General features: G+C 40.8%; 1 protein-coding gene across 1 annotated transcript; it reads right to left on the bottom strand.

Moving 5' to 3' along the window:
• Positions 1-4,383: 4,383 nt before the first annotated feature.
• On the bottom strand, positions 4,384-7,824 carry LOC147854079 (G-type lectin S-receptor-like serine/threonine-protein kinase SD2-5). Its single transcript, XM_087331942.1, has 2 exons — positions 6,744-7,824; positions 4,384-6,657 (listed from the first exon to the last, which is right to left on the bottom strand). The coding sequence occupies exons 1-2, from the start codon at positions 7,730-7,732 to the stop codon at positions 4,623-4,625; spliced, it is 3,024 nt and encodes a 1,007-aa protein (XP_087188068.1). The 5' UTR covers positions 7,733-7,824; the 3' UTR covers positions 4,384-4,622.
• Positions 7,825-15,051: the final 7,227 nt, after the last annotated feature.

Here is a 15,051-nt window from a genome sequence, read left to right as displayed (position 1 = left end):
GGTCTCAACTACGTCAATTACAAGGACATAGGCGAACCAAACTCTTACTAGGAAGATGTAGCGTTAGATGTTGACATGTGGCTACAAGCCATGAAATCTGAGATGAACTCGATTCATCAAAATCAAACATGGGAGATGGCCAAATTACCAGTTGGAAGGAAGCCGCTACCATGGAAGAGGATATTCAGATACAAATATGTATCTTATTTAGAAAAGCCAAAATACAAAGCTCGACTCGTTGCTAAAGATTTCAAACAGGAACATGGACTTGAGATGACGACCCTTCGTCTCCTTCTCGGGGTTGTGGCGACGTAAGACCTACAACCAATGCATCTTGACATCAAAATAACCTTCCTACACGGAGATCTCGATGAAGATCAGCAAGCTTCACGGCAATCGGGGAGCAAGATCACCTCGTATACAAACTAAAGAAAAGCGTGTATGGCCTAAAACAAGTGCCACAAATGTGGTCTCGAAAATTCGATACCTACATCCAGCAACTTGGCTAGACCATGTCATACTCCAACCCATACATGTATATTCGGCAATTGGCCGATGAGTCCTAGATGTACCTAATCCTATATGTCGATGACTGTTGTACGTTTTAGGGTTACGGTTAGTGTATTATTATGATGATTATTGATGATGATGATAGACATGGCGTAATAGTGAAAATGATGGAGAGTATAATGGTGAGAGAGATCATGAAGAACAAGACAAGCATTGAGGGGTGGGGGGTGGTGCCTTGAATGGCTCCACCCCCCTCCCAAGGGGGTTCAATGTTAAGGGGGAGAGAGAGAGAGAGAGAGAGAGAGAGAGAGAGAGATGATAAGAGAGATTTAGAGAGAAATGATCATTGTATTCATTCATTCCCCATAAGGGGTTAAATAGGTACAGAGGGGTAGATACATAAAGGTGCAAGCCGCTTGGGCATTCACACCTAACCACTCACTCACACCTCTTTGTATCCACCACACTCACACTTACATTCACATTCATAATTGTATAACATTACACATACATATCAACACATTACATCTTTCACCCACACTTATCATAGTTATCAATCACCCGTACATCTCGTACGGTAACACAATACGGCACGCCCGTGGGAGAGTGCCTTGCATGTTGATCCCACATGCCTTGATCATAATCTTTCTTCAACCGGAACTTCCATTGGTCCTCTCAATGATCAACTCCCTCGATCAGAGCGCTTGACTCGAACATCTTTGTCAATCCGCGAATCTTCATGGACACGAACATACTTGTTCTGTCGGTTCACGAACTTCGGTGACATCATTCGGGTCATCAAAAAAAACGTTGTATGTATGTGTGTTCTTTTTTGTATCTTGTGAGTTGTGTGTGGATCACGATTCATTTCTTTTAGGTTAATGAGTTTTCGAAATTCTGTAGGTGCCCTTTGATTTTTAAAATTCCTTAGATGCTCCTTATCGTTCTCCTTTTCCCTCTCTTTTTCCTATTTTATTATTTATTTATTAATTTGCATTAGGTCTTTTTCCTTTCCTTCTTTTTTCAGTTTGTCTTCTTCCTACTTCTTACGTTTCTCTCTTGCCATTGTCTGCATCTTTCTCTTCTTGCCACCTTCTTGCGATTCGTTAGCTTTCTTCTCTTCATTTTCTCTTCTTTTTTCTTCTTTCTCTTGTTTCTACTTCATCGTTCTCTTCCAATTCATTTCTTGTTCTGCTTTGCCTTTCCCGTTCTCTTCTCTGCTTCTCCATTTCGGGTCTCATCGCCATCTCTATCCCTGTCTGTGAGGCCGTTTCAGTTCGCGATCCCGTCTCTGTTCGACACTCCATTCCGGCAGTCACTGTCCGGCCACTATTCAGTCGCCTTCATCTCTGGCCATTTTGGTCGGTTGTTACTCTGGCCGCTCTTGTTTTGGCCACTTGTCCGACTGTTGTTTTCCTTTGTCCGGCTACTCTGGTTGTTGTTCGGCTACTATCCGGCCACTCCAACCGCTCTGACTGTTGTCCGGCTGCTCTTCAGCAGTTGTCCAGCCATTCCGACCACTCTCCGGCCACTTTGACTGCTCTGGTTGCTCCTGTCCGATCACTCTCCAGTCTATCTGACCGCTCGAACTGTTGTCCGGCCGTCTCCATCTTCGTCGTTGTTTGGCGTCGTCCGGTCTGGCCGCCTCCGTTCCGGCGCCGTTCAGCCACTACGACCACTCTTTGGTCGCTCTCCGGTCGGCGCTTCTCAAGCCTCTTGTCTATCGATATCGTTGTTCTAGCCATCGAGCTGTCTTAATCCGGCTCGTTCCAGTCCATACCGACCGGTTTTCTGGCAATCAATTCGGCTGCTCCCATCTTTGTTCATCTTCTCTCGCTCTGTGTGCATCGTTCCATCGTAGCTCTTCTTGGTCGCGATCTAGCCGTCACTCATCTTGGTCGTTGTTCGTTTCGGCCGTTTGTCTGTTTCTTTTCTATCTCGTATCTCTGTTCATTCTAGTCGCCTTTCCATTTTTTCTTTGGACCCCATCCTTCTCGTTGCTTTCTCTTCTCTTTTGCAATTAGATCTATACCAAACAGACCGAAGAAAAACCAACAAAACACACTCGAAAAGACCTTAGTTCGCAGCAAAATCGTGCAACAATGAATTTGGCATTTTCATTCCCATTTCTTGTACACTCGCACATGTTGCTGCCATTCCTCGTTATTTCGCTGCACAATCGTTCCAACAATCAATCTGCCATTTCTTACTTCTTATGCACATCATGGTCACCATTTGTTACACATTGTCGTCAATTCCATTTCTTGCACATCATCACCACGCAACATTCTTCATCTTCCTTGTGCACAACATCACCCTGTTGCATTCCTCGACGGCTTTCAACCACCATCACCATTTCTTGCACATTTCGTCATTGCCATGTCTTTGTCGCGTATTAGTCTTCAACTTCATCTTCAAAAGGGGGTCGCCTTAGTGGTCGCCAAAAGGTGTTGTACGTTTTAGGGTTATGGTTAATATATTATTATGATGATTGTTGATGATAATGATTGAGATGGCGTAATAGTGAAAATGATGGAGAGTATAATGGTGAGAGATATCATGAAGAAATAGACAAGCATCGAGGGGTGGGGGGTGGTGCCTTGAATGGCTCCACCCCCCTCCCAAGGGTGTTCAACGTTAAGGGGGAGAGAGAGAGAGAGAGAGAGAAAGAGATGATAAGAGAGATTTAGAGAGAAATGATCATTGTATTCATTCATTCCCTATAAAATAGGTACAGAGGGGTAGATACACAAGGGTGCAAGCCCCTTGGGCATTCACACCTAGCCACTCACTCACACCTCTTTGTATCCACCACACTCACACTTACATTCACACTCATAATCTTATAACATTACACATACATATCAACACATTACATCTTTCACCCACACTTATCACAGTTATCAATCACCCGTACATCTCGTACGGTAACAATGACATGCTCATTACCGGATGAGCCGAATTGGAAAGCTAAAGCGGAGCCTTCACGACAAATATTCAATGAAGAAACTCAAACAAGCTAGACACATACTGAGCATGTGGATAGATCAAAATTGGACAGTGAAGACCCTCTGGCTCTCCCAATCCGGCTATATAAAAAAGGTGCTAAAACAGTTTAACATTGAAAACGCGAAATGAACACCAGTTCCGCTCCCAATGTCAACACGACTAACAGACATGGACTCTCCTTCAACCGGCATAGAGAAAGAGCTCAATGGAAATATACCCTACGCATCAGCTGTAGGAAGTATGATATACACAATGGTGGTGACCCGACCTAATCTTACATATGTTGTAGGGTTTGTCAGCCAATACAAGTCGAACCGAGGACGGAAGCCTTAGTGCTATAACTACCTACTAAACTGGGAGCATAGGGCTCTAATGGCCTGTTGGCTCTCTGCGGATTCGATTCTCCGATCCAATCCACGCCTAGCCGATCGGTCTTCATCCGATTCTAGTCTCGGCTTATTCAGCTGATCTGGCCCATGTTGAGCTTGCTTCTCAACATGATGGAAGAATATTGCAACAAGCTCTTTACAATTATTATTACACATGAGAAATACCATGAGTCCATCACAATGACATGTTTTTCTTCTTATTTTTTTTATAAATAATCAATGAGCTAGAGTGTATTCCATGTCTTTGTTGTATGTCATTGTTTTTTGTTGGATATTCATTCAGAACTCAAAGATGTACACCCTACGTACTTATATTGAAAGGCACAAACAAGTTGATATTCAAAGTGCTAGAGTGTATTCCATGTCTTTGTTGTATGTCATTGTTTTTTGTTGGATATTCATTCAAAACTCAAAGATGTACACCCTACATACTTATATTGAAAGGCACAAACAAGTTGATATTCAAAGTGCTCGATACACTTAATTTGAAAGGCAAAAAATAGTTAGAATAGCTATGTATTGCAAACGCTTTGTACACGAGGAAGGTGATTCAATTCAATGTTTCTTGGGTTGTGCAAATAGGATAGGAGTTTTGATGGATGAATATTGCAACAAGCTTCTTACAATTATTATTACACATGAGTGTCATTGAGTAGTTCATTAGAATGAATCACATGTTTTCTTCTTGTTCTTTTTATATAAATGGTCATTGAACTAGAGTGCGTCCATGTATTCCTCAGACCTCAAGATTTCCATATATTTAAATGATGTCTTGCTACTGAAAATCGATTTCCTTGACTTACTGCTCATTGTCGAGTTCCCTCCGGATTTCCAAGAGTCTACATCTAGCTCTAGCTCTTCTAGCCCATCCCTCCTCCTCCTCATGATCTTCTCACTTGGAAAGAGGCCCATCTGCTCGTAATCATCAATGGGGGCATGGGGTATGACCCCCACCTTCCCTTCCAGCATCTGCACCACACTATTCATGTTGGGCCGCCTCCTCGGATTGCTTTGCACACACAACATAGCCACCTCCACCATCCTCATGGCTTGCTCCTCATCATATATCTTCGCACCCATGCCATAGTTCATGAGCCTCTCGTCCACCAGCTCCATCACACCCTCTCCACGATTCGGTCTCATCTCCAGCTTCTTCCTCAATGCCCTCCAATCTCTCACTCTCCTCCCACTCACGATCTCCAGCAACACAATCCCGTAGCTGTACACATCACATTTCTCGGTGATGGCCCCCTCTGTTAGCCACTCAGGCGCCAAGTACCCTGGGGTTCCCCTCAATATGGTCACCACCGCACTCTGTTGGTCCCGTACCACCCTCCGGGACATCCCGAAGTCCGATATCTTTGGGACGAAATCGACTCCCAAGAGTATGTTCTGCGGCTTCAGATCCATGTGTATGATTCTGTCCTCACACTCTTCGTGCAAGTACGCCAAGCCTTTTGCAGTACCCAAGGCTATACCGAACCTGTGCTCCCATGACAAGATCGGTCTCTGCTTATCGGCCTTAATATCCTGGGATTCTGGAGTAAATTTGGGCGTTTTACTGAAGATCCAAGCATCCAAAGATCCGTTTTCCATGTATTCATACACGAGTAGCTTGTGGGTGGCACCTTCTAGGCAGAAGCCAACCAAGCGAACCAGTTGAAGATGGTGAGTCCGGCCCAGAATTGAGACCTCGGCTATGAACTCTTTATTGCCCTGTTGACTTCCATCGATCAGTTGCTTCACGGCTATTGGCGTGCCATCCTCCATAGCTCCTCGGAAGACATTGCCAAAACCACCACCCCCAAGCGGGTCCGAGAAACCACATGTGTATTCGTGCATCTCCTTCCATGTGAATCGTTGGGATTTCGAGCCCAGAAGTGAGAGACGGAGCAGCTCATTTTCGATCTCATAATCTTCCAGTTGTCTGGCTTTTATTTTTCTTCTCCTGTGCATATATCCACCCACCAATATGGCGATAAGAACAAAGACACCTAATGATACTCCTATTTCGAAAGGAGTAGTAGGTGAAGAAGTATCTGGGTCCTCCATGAACTTCAAGTATCCCATGAATTCATCCTTAGTTGCAGAAGCATTAAATATGATGGTGGCTACGGGACCCTGGATGAGGAAACAAGAACCATTCCGTTCCGACTCCCAGAATGCGGCCGTGCAAGTGCAGTTGTCCAGACAGTGATTTTCCCAGCAGTCTTGAGCATTGATTCCAGTGTGGTCGGGAGGGAGGAATGCATTGGAGAAGTAGCTGGCCCCTGCCATGATTGAAGCCTTCGGTTTCTTATGATTAGATCCATCGCCACAAGAAGAAGGGTATGGTTCCCATCTGCCATCGCCCGCCTTGAACTTGCAGCCTAATTTGGCATTGTTGTTGGAATCCTGAAGCTCTAACTCATTCAAACCACCGCAATTCTGTGTGCAATTTCCCATCTGCTCGTCACATACACCATAGAATCCACAGAAGAGAGGCGATTTGCATGGATTTACGGAGCTGCCATCGAAGAGGCTAGAAAAGTTTCTCCAACCCGCAATGGTACTGGAATCAATTCCGGTAACGCTGAGTGTGTACGCCTGAAGGTCTCCATCACTCTCCAGCCGGAGGAATGTGGCATATGTTATGTTGAAGATGGTCCCTTGTTTATCCGCGAACATAATTGATACATTCTGTGATTCACTAACGCGCCTGCTGCAGGCCTGCGGCGAGATTTGGTTGTATTTTGAAATTCCTTCAGATCTGTATAATTTTGATAAAAAAAAGGTCGAAATCTATATATCAATGGGATTCTAGCTGGAGGGAATTGATTGCAAATTCTTACTAACCCGTTGATTGTTGGTTGAACAATATCCAATTGGAGACTCCTTGGATTCTCCGGATACCAGCACAATGCTGCTGCTGCTGCTGCTGCTGCATAATTATAGGGGCCATTGGATTCTCGTGTACCACTAAGAGGCAGAGACCAATAATTATACATGCCATAATTTATAGTACTATTAGAAATAGAATTATTGAAGGATTTGTATTGAAACTTGGCATAGAGTGCAAGGGCTCCATCCTCCTCCATCAGGAGCGTGAATGTGGCCGTTTTGTTGCTATTTCCGGATTCCGTGGTGGAGGTGGTGAGATTCATCCCGGATCCAAGAGCTTGCAAGACCATGAGTGTGTCGGTGGGATGGTCATAAGATTGCCACAGTATCTGCTGTTGGAGTGTAGTAGAGTCGGTAGTGAAGAGGACCATGTTTCCTTCATAGGTGATGATCAGGGATGCATTGATATGACCGGACGTATTCGTCTGCCACACCACGTTATCCAACCCGTTCCTGTCGTAATCCACGAGCCGTAGATTGCTATCATTAGGACTGAAGTGGAGGCAGGCATTCTCGCCGACAGGGTTGCCGGCGTTGGCCGTCCACACGACTTTTGCTCTGTTCAAGTCCTGTTGTGCACTGTATTCATTGTAGGCGAGAAGGGAGAGATAGTAGGATGGGGTGCTGGCGTTGTTTCTTGTGCAAATCTCATCCGCGGAGATGACGAAGTAGAGCTCGAAGAAGACAGAGTTGAAGGAGGAAACGCCAGCTGAACGACCATACAGCCTCTCCTGGCTACTCAATGCTTCTAGAATAGAGTCGTTGTTGCAGGAGAGTAGACTGGTCACAGGATCGTTTTGCAAGATGTCGAACACGTTATCATTGGAATAGGAGAAGACGCTGCCGTTCACGTTGGAGGAGGGGAGGTTATAGGAGAAGTCCTCAGACAAGGCAGCAACGTGAGGAATGGATGTTGGTAATAATATGAGTAAGCACGTGGCCATGATGCAGCACCAGCAGAAGGAGGAGGAGGAGGAGGATGCCCTACAAACGACATGAAGTAGGTCGCCATGGTAATCCTCACTATTATTAGTAGCCAAGCTCTCCATCACCATACCCTCTTCTATATATCACACACATGTGTAATGAATGGTCTATATATAACCCACATGTTTCAGTAAAAGTTGCGGACAGTGATGTTTCATCTTCAAAAATGTTGACAATGACAATGGCGATCCAAAATGATGTCCCCTCTCTCTCTCTCTTTCTCTCTCTCTTTCTCTCTCTCTCTCTCTCTCTCTCTCTCTCTCTTATATTTATTATTGATATTATATTTTTATCTCTGTGACTTTTATGGCTTGCTTGACTCCCAAGACTTGTTCATGGGGGCATGGGGGTTGTATTAATATAACATCTAAATCATTTTTAACAACTTTGGAAGTGACCTAAAACATTGTTTGGCCAACTTTGATATCTTTCGCAAAGTTGTTAAATCTGAGATTTTAAAATGTTATCAATCAAAAAAATTGAAATCCATTACGAGTCAATCACATCGATATAATATTACTTATAAGTTATATTTTATACCTTAATCATATAGATCAAACCTGAAAATCAGAATTAGCAATGATAGCAGAAAAGGCATCAAAACTCTAGATATATGGAGTCCTAAATGATAGCACAAGACTACAAGGTCCTCGAGATAGCATGGGACCTTCAACAATAAAAAGATATAGCAAGATAGCAAGCAAGGCAATCAGTGGATTTGAATCGGTCAAATGAGGGCGTCACATGTGGATGGACATGATTATTGCCATTTAACTCACACTAGGGGCATTGTGGAGATCAGTAAATGTGCATGCACAAACAAAGATTTACTATTTTATTTGTATAAGGAGCTCTAATGCAATAATGTGAAAGATAAAGTCTTGACATACTACCAAATTAGAACTTTGGGCAAATAATGTTTTAACATCAGTTACTTACGTGTGCAATAATGTTTTCACAAATAGCAAAAGTGCAATTTTGAGCATCCCTTTTCCATGTACAAACTTTGTTCACTCCTTAATTTTGTTGAATTATTGCAAAAATCTATTGGCAATAAGTCACAATTTACAAAGCCAAAATGGTAACCTACTATAGGTCAAACATGCAAGTAAACAAGACTTGAACATACCTCAAGATATATGAGTGACAATCCCCTTCGTTGAAATTGCCGTATTCATTTGTTAGTAGGTGATTTTCTTCTACACAATAATGGTTCATATGTCACGAACATAACTATTTGAGATTTAGACTCTTTTGAGTGCACAAGAAAGTAACGAGATACTACCTATGTGGAAATCATTTTGGGGTAACTACAAATTCGATATTAATGATTAATGTGACTAAATGTCGTCATTGTCAAGTTATCAGAAATAGGGAATAATGGGTGGAGTACATGCTAGTGCGTCAATCATAAACGTATCCTACTTGTTCAATGCTTGTAGAATTGAGATATTGTTGTAGAAAAAGGAACTCCTGTAAGAAGAGTGTTGTTGACTCCTATTTGTAGGTGTCGTGGCAACAACGTGGATTATGGATGTGAATATAATTAGAAAGGTGTTAGTGATGCAACAACATCAGGCATTCCTGATGGCATGAAGCATTCGATGGCTATAGTCATAGCTCAAACTCTCCATAACCATTGTCATCATACAACACACACACTTTATGTATTGGTCGATCTTCGTGCATTGACTACGTGCTAAGTATATTAGAACTTGTAAATTAGTCATAATGTCCTTGTGTTCAAGACAATTCACGTAGAAAACTTTTCATTCTTTTAGTCCTTTTGTGCATATTGATTTTTATTATCCTTCTTGCTTCTCCATTATTTGGTTCATTTTCAAAGCCAAGGTTATGAGGCATCTTTATCTTTACATAGAATAATTTGAACTATTGATTTTTTTGTCACATTCAACCCATGACAACCTTCAAGTTTTGCCTCATACCCTATTGTAGGTGTATGTTTGTAACTTTTATGGTTTTCTTTACTTGACCAATCAAAGTCTTTACCACAAGATTTGTATTAATATATATTTAGTCATTTCAACATCTTTAGAAGCTCACTTTATATCCTCCTCAAAGAAACACTATTTGTTAAACATTGAAATCAAATAGTACTTTATCTTACATTGAAAGGGTCAATGACAAGGATGTACTATTACTTATATTCTATACACTATGGATAAGATTTAATAATAATGTAGCATTCTTATGATGTGGTATGGGAGAAAATGCATCGAAACTCTATATATATGAAAGCAGTAAGGATAGGATAAAAGCATGAGTAGAAGGTCATGAGACAAGATGAGCCTAAAACAACAAAAAGTAGCTCAGCTGGCAAGCGCTTGGAAAGGTCAAGGGTTCAAATTTTGTCTACAAGTGAGGCAATATCTGAACTTCAATCGACCAAATGAGGGCATGTAGATAGATGGACAAACTTGTGAACATTTTGTTGACACTAAAGGCATTGGGGATATAAGTAAAGGTTCATGTTGAAAGAAGGATTTACTATTTCTATTCGCATGAGTTGTAGAAGCCTACAAAATTAAGAGGATAGCTCAATATACGGGGCCAAGAATTTGAAACTAAGCGGAACTCTGTGAAAGAATTACTCGAAGCTCAAGAAGTTGTCACTCATGGGTCTATGAACTAAAAGCAAGGATCTCTTCATGAAAACAATTCTTATGCATATACTACTTATATGTTACTGATAACACATGCCTCTCCATGTAAAGGAAGTTGACCATTCTCCTTATTTTTATTTGAATTGAATTTGAATAATTTATTGCAATATGAGATTTTAATACTGACAAGTATTTATTTCATGTAATTTCATCGTTTTCCTATTATTCGTAATCGTTCTAGGGTCATGTTGCATATTCATACTGACAAACACGTGAATTTGGACACTTTCGAAGAAACGAATTTCGGGATACCACCTTTGATGGCTTGCTGAACCATCGTGAATGTATCACTTGAAGAATTGCAATTAAATTTTAGGAACATGATTCCGACCTCCAAACAAATGCTTGGATGATCAATGTGGAGCCCACCATGTCGATCGTGACTGGCATCTCTTTCATTCAACAATGTTCAAAGAAATAAGGGGTCCAATTAAGTTTATTTAAAATTTATGTCATGAAATAATGGCGTGACTCTTGCTTCGAGCATAAACATTCTTTCAACGCCACAAGAAAGGACACCTTTCCTTGAGCTTTGAAGAAACCTTGAGACTAGAGCGTTCACCTCAATCTAGGAAAGCTCATTAGTCGAGTAATATCTCCTCATTTTGGGAAAATACATTTATAGACTTCTTCTCTCAGAATATCATTGTGTTAGCAATAAAATACATACTCTATACCATATACATTTGCCTATCTATTTACACCTCACACACAGACATATATATATATATATATATGTATATGTGTGTGTGTGTGTGTGGCTAGATACATATATTTGCATATAAATGTAAATTCCCATAGCCACGTGGGGATTTTGAGGAAAATAAACTTAAGTCCCATAAAAAAACCCAATATACAAGCACTTTAAACTCAATGACTGGAGGTGATCCCGCCCTCATTACTTTACATCCCCTGAGGTTCTGCTCATGTTTCACATAAAGGATGTCTACTCTGATGACGATGATAAAAAATACGTTTTACAATTATTTTTATCTATTTATCCATATTGATTTTTAGTATCATTCCAAAATACTCAATTATTTTCTTTGTTTTCCAACCCGAGGTTAGGAGGGATCTATATGTTTACATAGAATAGTTTCAACTTTTGACTTTTAAGTCATGTGGAGTCCATGAAAAAATCTTGAAGTAGGTATTTGACATTTATAGCTTTCTTGACGTGATCCTTTAAAGTCTTTATCATGGGAGTTTTATTAATATGATATTTAGTAATTTCAACATCTTTAGAAGTCACCTCCAAGAGTTTTTAGTTCACTTTATACCCTTCACAAAGAAACACGATTTGTTAAATTTGAGAATAAACCAAGAGTTTTTAGTTCACTTTATACCCTTCACAAAGAAACACGATTTCTTGAATTTGAGAATAAAAAATGTTAAAATTGACACAGAAAACTTTTCATTCTTTTAGTCCTTTTGTGCATATTGATTATAATTATCTATCTATCTATCTATCTATATATATATGGCTAGAAATGGTCGTATATAATGTAAATTACCACACCCAAATGGGGATGCTAAGGAGAATAAACTTGAGTCCCATAAAGAAAGCAATCTACGAGCACTTTTTCAAGCAATCCCACCGACTTTACTTCACGTCCCTCGAGGTACCGCTCATAACGTGAAGATTTTTCTACTCTAATGACGATGATGGAAAATAAGTATTGCAATTATCTTTTAATTCTTTCTGTCTTTTTATCCATATTGATTTTTATTATGATTCAAGAATTCTAAACTATTTGGTTTGTTTTCCAACCTGAGGTTAGGAGGATCTATATCTTTTCATAGAATAGTTTCAACTTTTGACTTTTTTGTCATGTTAGAGTCATGACAATTGTAAAGATTTGTGACATTTAACGCTTTCTTGATATGATCCAGTAATGTCTTTATGATGGGAGTTGAATTAATGTTTCATTTAGTCATTTCAATGACTTTGGAAGTCACCTTGAACAGTTTTTAGTTCACTTTATACCTCTACAAGGAGATACAATTTATTAAATTTGAAAATAAAAAATGTTATCAATGGATAATATTGATGTTGAGCAAGCAAGCTCAACGTGGGATGGATTAGCTAAATAAGCCGAGAGCTAAATCGGAGGAACTAGATCGAAGAACCAGATTAGAGAGTCGGACCCACATTTGAACTAGTAGGCCGTTAGAGGCCCACACTCTACACCACTAGGTAGTTAAGGTTCTTGAAGTTAGTGTCAGTAGCTCGGTACAGTCATTGAAGTACTTGTCAGTACTTCAGTTAGTCCTTTATGGAATTGTATAAAAAGTGTTTACAAGTAGAATGTCTAATGTATAGAGTCCTTGAGTAATTTTGGAAAATGAAGTTTATTGTTCTGCGCTAAACTCTGCCTCTCCTACGTATGTGTGTTCAAGGTTTCCATTAAACCTCTGTGTTTCAACTTTCTACTGTTATCCAACTAAGCCGGTTGTCTTAGCTTCCGCGCACTATCGTTTTCATGGTATCACAACGCGAGGGATAGGACATCCTCTACTGCCGACAAGTGGTTCATCAAAGACAAACCTAGACCTAACACCTGGTAAAACAGACAGGAGAAGATATGGACAGAGGGATAGCAAGTTCACTTCCGAAAGAGAAGCTCGAAAGGAGTAACTACGCATCTTGGTCATACAAGACGCACCATTACTTGTTAGGGCACGAGTATTGGAGTTATGTCGAGGGAGCAAATGAAGTAGCACTACATCCGACACGCAAGGACTTCCCGACATTGGAACAAGGAGCGAGTAGGGTGCTGTAGTGCCTCGCATTATGTGTGCATGACTAGATGCTCGACTACATCAAAGACGCGAAGTTGCCGAAGGAGGCGTGAGAAAATCTCAAAAAGATTTTCGCCGCCAGTACCATAGCCCGTAAATTACAACTCTGGCAAGAGTTGAACAACATTCGGTAGAGAGACATATCCGTTACGAACTACACCACCAATATCAAGGGGATTTGGGATGTGCTTGGATCCATCAACGTGACGGTGGACAAAGATGAGATGGTGTAGATCTGCCTTGGTGGTCTAGCTCCGAGGTACGGGCCTGTCCGGACAGTGATTTACACCCGGGAGAAACCATTGTCTTTCGTCGACCTTCAATCAATGCTGATGGTCAGAGAAAACCACGCAAGTGGGTCGACCTCGTGGGCGTGGAGGATGAGGTGGATCGGCACGCAATAGTGGCTACCGACAAGAGTAGAATCGGAGGCATAGAAATAGTGCCAACAACAATTCCGAACCTTCCACTCAATACTAATCATTGGGTACGTAGGTCTAATCGTTTAAGGAGAAAGGTATATAAATATGACCCCTCTTTGCATTATGTCATGCTGTTAGATGAGGGTGAACCTCTTACTTATAAGGAGGCAATGTCAGTGAACTTAGCAATGCAAGAAGGAGCTTGAAATGCAAGAAGAAATAAAATCTTTGTATGCAAATGATACTTGGGATATTGTGTCCTTACTCGAAGGAAGGAAAGCTCTTCCAAATAAGGGGATTTATAAGGTAAAGAAAATGGAAGAGAAAACAATATATAAGGCAACATTACTTGCCAAGGGTTATGCACAGAAGGAAGGGATTGACTTTCAAAAAGGAAGGTATTGTGGTTGTGAAGATGACCACACTTCGTGTGCTATTTGCTCTCATTGCAATGCTTAATTTGGAGTTGTACCAAATGTATGTAAAGACTGGTTTTTGCATGGTGATATCGATGAAGGGATCTACATGAAACAACTTGATGGTTTTGTAGTTCATGTGGATAACAAACAAGCATTTCCCATTGTCAATGGGAATGTCATGAGGCAATGACTGTATGGGGAAGGGCATTAAGTTTGATATGCCATACCTGTAGCTCATTTAACCTCAAATAGAGACATTCTGTTGGAAACTTCTTGTTGGAACTATCTTGATGATGATGTGGAGAAATTTGATAGCACATGCAAAGCAATGTACAAAGGGGAGAATGGAACTATTCGATTGATCATTGATAACAAGACACCTATAGTTAGTGCATAGAAGCAGAAAATTGGAGATCTATAGATGTTACTTGCACAGATTATCATATGGTGCATATGGACGACAAAATGTACCAGGGTATTTTCCGCAAACAAATGACGTCCAACTGAATCTATTAAGCTAATATGGCACACATTAATAACTACATTGAGGGCACAATATGAACAGATTAATGGAACAAATGATGCTTCCGAACTAATGAGGCCAAATTTCAAAAAATGTTGATGTACTACATCAATGGTTGCAAAAGGTGGAATGGGTATACGATGGAAGTACGTAGTACCCAGATGGTTGTTTGCCCCTCCCCCTCCCATTGGGTGAAAGAGGGGCGTCAATGACATGAGATACATTGAGAACAAACATGTGGGTTATTGAATGCAGGTGATGTGTAAGATAAACGAGTGATATCGCCCATATGGAAGTAGGCAAGGACTACTTGTGTACTGAATGACATTTTAACTAATGGAGTGAATTCTTTTTTTGAAAAAAAATTATTATTATACATGAGAAATACCATGAGTATTATTGAATAGTCTATCAAAATCACATCTC

Source organism: Azolla caroliniana, unplaced genomic scaffold, assembly GCF_043228905.1.
Source record: "Azolla caroliniana isolate FFs.n. ecotype wild unplaced genomic scaffold, voAzoCaro1.0.p SCAF_16, whole genome shotgun sequence".
In the NCBI taxonomy this organism is placed as follows: Eukaryota; Viridiplantae; Streptophyta; class Polypodiopsida; order Salviniales; family Salviniaceae; genus Azolla; species Azolla caroliniana.
Note: the sequence above shows the minus strand (reverse complement) of the source record. Positions and strands in the feature narration are given on the sequence as shown.

Bases quoted from the DNA above. Each gene is read 5' to 3' on its own strand.
- LOC147854079 (XM_087331942.1), bottom strand. From the start codon at position 7,732: ATGGCCACGTGCTTACTCATATTATTACCAACATCCATTCCTCACGTT. The intron at 6,658-6,743 runs GTTAGTAAGAAT...AAAATTATACAG, and splicing joins GTTCAACCAACAATCAACGG to ATCTGAAGGAATTTCAAAAT.